At 33.7% G+C, this 6,085-nt stretch overlaps 1 protein-coding gene across 1 annotated transcript; it reads left to right on the top strand.

Moving 5' to 3' along the window:
* The first annotated feature begins 225 nt into the window (after window positions 1-225).
* LOC147496983 (uncharacterized) lies at window positions 226-858 on the top strand. Its single transcript, XM_086562717.1, has 2 exons — window positions 226-539; window positions 744-858. Exons 1-2 carry the CDS (start codon window positions 226-228, stop codon window positions 856-858), a joined length of 429 nt encoding a protein of 142 aa, XP_086418843.1.
* The last annotated feature ends 5,227 nt before the right edge of the window (window positions 859-6,085 follow it).

Below are 6,085 nucleotides of genomic sequence, written 5' to 3'. Positions count from 1 at the left end.
AATCAATGTTTGTTGTAAGAGTAAGAGTACTTGTTACATCGTTATCTAACTAAGTTTGGTGCATCGTTATCTAACTAGAACGAAGTGTTTGTTGTAAGAGTAATTATCATTCTTTATACACAATGTTCTTTAGTTTATATATAAAATTGTTTTAATAAGTATTAGTTTGATTACTTGTTAAATCGTACTTTGATTAGTTCACCTTCAAAGTTTCTTTTTATAGTTATGGCAAGTCATCAGCATACCCGTTGGTCTCCCACAATGGATAAGATCCTAATTGAATTGTTATTGGAGAAGACTCTAAATGTTAGCGGTAGAATGTTAAGGAATGGGTGGGAAACCGAGACCTTAATAGACGTGGCTGTGATTTTGAATCAACGACTGAACTTGTCAATTGGGGTTGACCATGTATGTTCTAGGATTAAAACTATGAAGATGGATTACATAGCTGTGAAGGAACTTGTCGACGCTACTGAGTTTGGTTTTGAATACAATCAAGAAACCAAATGTATTGTTGCTGATTGTCAAGCATGGGATGCGTATTTCAGAGTAATTTATTTGACTATCTTGTAACAAATGATTACTATGTTTTATAACCATAGCGTGTTTGTAAGAAATTGTTTATTGTTATAGGCATATCCCGCAGCGAGGCACCTAAGAGGGAGGATGCTTCCTCATTTTCCTCAAGCTTGTGTCATTTTTGGGAATGACTATTGACATCATACTATCAATGTTGGTGAAAGCTTTGGTCCAGTTCTTGGTGAGACTTCACAAGCTGAGACTGTACTTGGTGAAAGCTTCGGTGATACAGAAGTTGAGAGTGGTGAAAGCTTTGGTGGACATGGTGAAAGTCTCTAGTGTCATTGATGATACCCCCCCCCCCCTTCAGTGGAGTATTCATGGCAGTAGACTTTCGTCTGTGTTTTAGATAGTTTAGAATAAAATTCTTCATGCAATCCAATTATGGTGGTGTGTGATGTTGCTGTGTGTAAAGTGTGGGCTGCGGTGTGTTGTTGGTTTGTGAAGTGTGGATTAGTGGAAGGGTTTACTTTGTTTGCAAAAGTAGTTGATGCTACTGCACTTGTTTAGTCTTTATTTAGTGGGCATGTCATGTGTCTTGAACACTTTCTTTTGCAATGAATCAGAAGCACAAGTATTTATTTTCAGTTCTTCCTTTATCTATCCTAAACACCCTCATTATGTTCTTTAAATTTAGGACAAGTTTTTTAGTGAAACCTTAATAAGTCTCCTATTTGAGTGTCTTATTAAGGAAGTATATTGAGATTATGACAAAAAAAATTACGTTATGATTATTTTCACAAGAGCTTATTAAAAAAAAATGCAATATTATAAGTAAACGTGTTGCTTGACTGGGACGATGTGCGCAATGGAGATCATTGTTCATGACATGGTGTCTCTTGTGATAACCACAACTTCTCTTGTGAAAGAGAAATTACCTTCATTTTTTTAAAATTATATACGTTCGTTCCCGGTTCCTGGTTCCTTTTGCTTGCCTTGAGTAATGAAGCAAATGAGAAAGAATAACCAAAACTCTGAGAAAAAATATAATGAGTTGTAGAGCAAAGCAGTTTACATTGTTACTACCTAATCCAAACCACTTTCATTGTTTGAAACAATATAGAGATCACACAGAGCAATAAACAATGATTTAAAACAAGTTAAGGTGTGGAATCCATGACTGGAATTGAAACGAAGCACCTACACCCATAAAATTTGACACCTAACTACCTCATCATACACATATAGCACAAAAACCAAGGTAGAGTGAATTCCCATGCATATGAACATGCCAAAGTGCACAAAGAAGATGCCCCACAAAAAAAATCCCAAGGACTATTAACAAAAGAAGTAGCTACTCACACTAACAATTAACAAAATACTAGAGGCCGAGAGATCGAGGCACAGGGCAGCGAGACTAACCTGTAAGACCAAGACGAGGGTGGAGGCATGACCTCAAGACCAAGACAAGACCTCTTACGCTTCACTAAAGGAGGTAGTAATGCGCCGACTTCGAGCTTGTGAAGTGAGCTTGTTTAAGTGCTGAAATTTGTCAGATTCGAGTATGGATTCAAGTACATGTAATGAGGTTGGAAGTGTCAAGTGAGCTGATCCTCTTTGATTTTGGAACTTAAATATATATGCTTGCAATTATTATTTGTATACTGATTTTGGAACTAATGACAAGCTCATGAAAGTAATACGCAACCTTCTATGCCAGAGAAATTTAAGTCGTTGGAAGTTTTATCAATGTAGAAATATAGTATCTCCCAATATCATATTTGCATCAAGAAATACCACAAGCAGATGACACAGAAAGTTGAGGGCAGAGGAGATTGAATGGTTTCCTTTGGTCTGCACATTTCAGCTCTTGCATAGGAATCAACAAATGAGCAAGATTCATGTACAAAAATAACTTTGATTACATGTAAGGTAATCAACATATTATGTCGCGAACCATTTTTTTGTCAAAGAGGCATTTTTTGAGTTTAAGTTTACACTAAAGTACTGAACATTTTGGACTAGCACACCTGTATAACGCAAAACTTCAAGTGTCTTAATATAAACATATTCTTTGTTCATTACCATATATATAGCCCAAACATATGACTACTTGAGAACCAATGCATGCTCAAACACACCTAAACTAGAAAAAAAAAAACGAAGAGATATGAATACAAGAGGCCTCTTAATACAAACATGAGGCACTATGTGGTAAGTAAAGATTATATAAGAAGGAGTCAATCATCTCTTCTCTCGTAAGCTGATATGTACAAAAATGATGTTAAGATGTTATAGAAGCAAATCACTCATCAATCCCAAACTTGAGCAGACACTCTCAACCATAACTAGAGTTAGGCAACAAGACGAGAGGCAATTTTTACAAGGATGTCAGGTTATTTAGATAATATCTTTGCTTCCGCAAACTAAGACGACCCAACAAAGTAATAAATAAACAAACTATGACATATTACATCTCGAGATCGATCTCTTACACCTCTTACAAAGCGAAAACTCCGGTTGAACTTCATCCATTTATATTTTAGCTTTGAGAATTCTGACAAAGTCATTTTTAAGGTAACAATGGGTTATATAGTCAAAGTGGTTGTCTTATTTCTTGATGCCATCTTCAGAGCATCACGAAGCCATTCAAATCCCCTGCAGCTCGCGCATTTCAAGTACTTTTTTTTCCAGCATTCATTCCATACTTAGCAATCTTAACAGTCCTCCTTAGTAATCTTAACAAATGAAATCATCATTCCTTCTTCCCTTTTTCTTAAACTTCATTTGTATGGCCATAATGTGCAAAAGAAAAACTATAACTAGAAACAAACAAAAGCATGTAGACAAGCTAAGACATTGTCAACTCGATCCTTGATTCCTTGTTCATTGAATGAACACAAATATTAGTCCAAAGGAAGTGGATTTCTTTACCATTGTTGTTGGTTCCTTACAACTAGCTTATTTAATTCTTATATACCAGAGATGAGGATTAACCTGTTTTATGAGTTCCAGTTTTTAATGCTTTATCTTATTAAGTTTAAAAATGAATCAAATAACTACTTCAAGCCACTACAAATAATAGTATAAACCATTTTTTAATTATGGTTTGAGAATTATGAAAAGACAACTTCCGGCCATCATTTATCTCGATGAGACACAACTCAAAAGAGCTGAATTTGTAAGCAATTCAAACTGATATATGTAACATGTTCATACTTGGCTGATCCCGTTAACAATAAGAGCAAAAGATAATAATATAAGTTTTGATTTTATTTGGTGTTAGATTAGGTTCAGCTAAGCTTTTGAGATTATTATATATTGCAACCTACTTTTCGGAGAAAACCTTGCGTACATAGGCAAAATTCTAAGCCCCCAGAGGCGGACATATTGCAATAGCTTCTACAAAAAATTGAAGTTACAAAGAACTTGAGTGCCAGCTCAGTGTTGAGAAAATCGTTAATCCTGTCTCATATCCCGGCATAAGAAGAAAAGATTATATACAAGAAGAAGAGAGAATATACCAATATGTTTAATGAGATGAGGAGATTTCTCCTCCTCTTGCAGCTCACTGTCGACGTTTGAGAGAGAGAGAGAAAGATTGTGATTTGCCAAGTTTAGGGTTGAAGCGAGAAAATTTTGGTCATTTTCTTCTGGCAAAATATATCCAGCCCCAAGTTGGATTTTTTTCCCCGTTTCGAGTGGGAAATTAAGGTCATGTGAGGGATTTGCCAGCAAATTGATTTTATTTTTGCCAAACCCTTATATCGCAACAAGCAGCGGTAAATTGGTGTTTAAGTGGGAAAATATCGATTTGCCAACTGGAAAATTGGTTACCAAGCAGGCTCTTAGTGTTTGTTTGCAAAAATTTCTAGTTGGAAAATATGAGATTTGTCAATTTTGCCAGTGTTTGTTTACATAGTTTTTTTCCCCATGGCAAATGATATTTCAACTTTTTGGAAATATATAAAAAAACAAAAAATGAAATACAAATACAAAATAAATAAAATTAAAGACAATTCAACTCAACATTAATAGTACCCATTAGTATGTCTTCTTAAACAACCATAAAATAAACTCAGTGCAATGGAATTTTAAGTATTTTCTTCATACAATTTCAATTATTTTCTTGATATGGATAAAACCCAAATTCAAGTTCTTCTGCTAAATAAAACTTATAGAGATCCAATTTTTTAAACCATCCATAGCTTCTCCACCAATACAAGAAGTAATGAAAACCTGCACTCATATCTTCACTATAAAAAACACTCTTGCAACATCCATAACTTAGGGAAAAAAACAATACAAAAAGGTTTCCCTCTTCTCACCTCTCTATATATTACCACTTCTCACCGAACATCCTAGCATATAAGATTTTTGAAATATCACCAAAACATCGTACTGGATATGCTAGTTGTACGTAGAGTTAATGGGCTCGCCATTTTCAAGGGAAAAAATGTTTTCCTTTTTGGATGTGATAAACACAAAAAATTATAGTTTAAACCCCTTAATAGTAGTCTATTTAGGCCAATTATGTTTATAATAATGTGAGTTATTCACTATCTACTTGATTTTGTGTATTACAAGTCTTGGAGCTGAATATGTGTATAAAAACATCACTTTTATATGAAAAAAAGAGTTAAGATGATTGCTAAAGAAGTTTTATGGTTAAATCTAAAGTTTCAAAGAGAAAAAAACCTTTAAAAGCCTAGTCAAAGTTGGATAAATCAAAATCAACTTAGGTAGAAAGTCAACAGAACTTTAACATGCCTTATCTTTGGACTAAGAACTTATAATTAGTCCTATTTTATATCAAAATGAATGGCTTAAAGAGAGTTTTCTAATAGTCTAGATCTCGACCCAATCAGAGTAGTAAATATATATGAAAAGGGCAATGTAGTAAATCCCAGTAGTTTGAACCCTTTTGGATTTAATTCTTTAAGCTTTGGACTTGATTTAGTGGCTCAAAACTCAGTTCCCAAGCCTATGCACGAAAATTGTAACCTAAACCTCTAGTTTATAAAGAGGATTAATGCAAAACCCTGAGGGCTGCTCCCCCATTAGTTTAATTAATTAAGGTTTAATATTCTTGCTTCCAAACTCTATTAAAACACCATTATTTCAATAAATTAAAGTTCATTCCTTTATTCGTTAATTTAGGTCAATGTCTTATTTAATTGTTAATATGGTTGTTATTCCAATGAGTTTAAACTAATCCCTTCATTAGAGATGATGATTATGAAGCCTAAAGAGGCATTTTAATGTAGATGATAATTATTTCATTGTATAAGGTTAAACATGTTTAGTTTCTTATATATGTTTAGAGATAAACTGTATATTGAATTGAATCAAAGATTGTTAGGGTTAAAACTTAGAACATAGATGTTTAATCATAATTCTCATTCATACTAGTAGTAATGACTATAGAGATATAAGTTATTGTTAGGGATCAAGAACATTCAAAGCTTTTGTTGGAACATTGCGGGAAAACATTAAAATAGAGCTTTACAATGAAGTAATTAGAATTTGCATGAGATAACTCGTTAGGTGGATTATTCATTACTCT

Source organism: Coptis chinensis, chromosome 5 (genome assembly GCF_015680905.1).
Source record: "Coptis chinensis isolate HL-2020 chromosome 5, ASM1568090v1, whole genome shotgun sequence".
In the NCBI taxonomy this organism is placed as follows: domain Eukaryota; kingdom Viridiplantae; phylum Streptophyta; class Magnoliopsida; order Ranunculales; family Ranunculaceae; genus Coptis; species Coptis chinensis.
Note: the sequence above shows the minus strand (reverse complement) of the source record. Positions and strands in the feature narration are given on the sequence as shown.

What these genes read in the sequence shown, in the direction of transcription:
- LOC147496983 (XM_086562717.1), top strand. Translation starts at nt 226, where the DNA reads ATGGCAAGTCATCAGCATACCCGTTGGTCTCCCACAATGGATAAGATC. An exon ending in GATTGTCAAGCATGGGATGC is followed by an intron (nt 540 to 743) that starts GTATTTCAGAGT and finishes TGTTGGTGAAAG; the next exon opens with CTTTGGTCCAGTTCTTGGTG.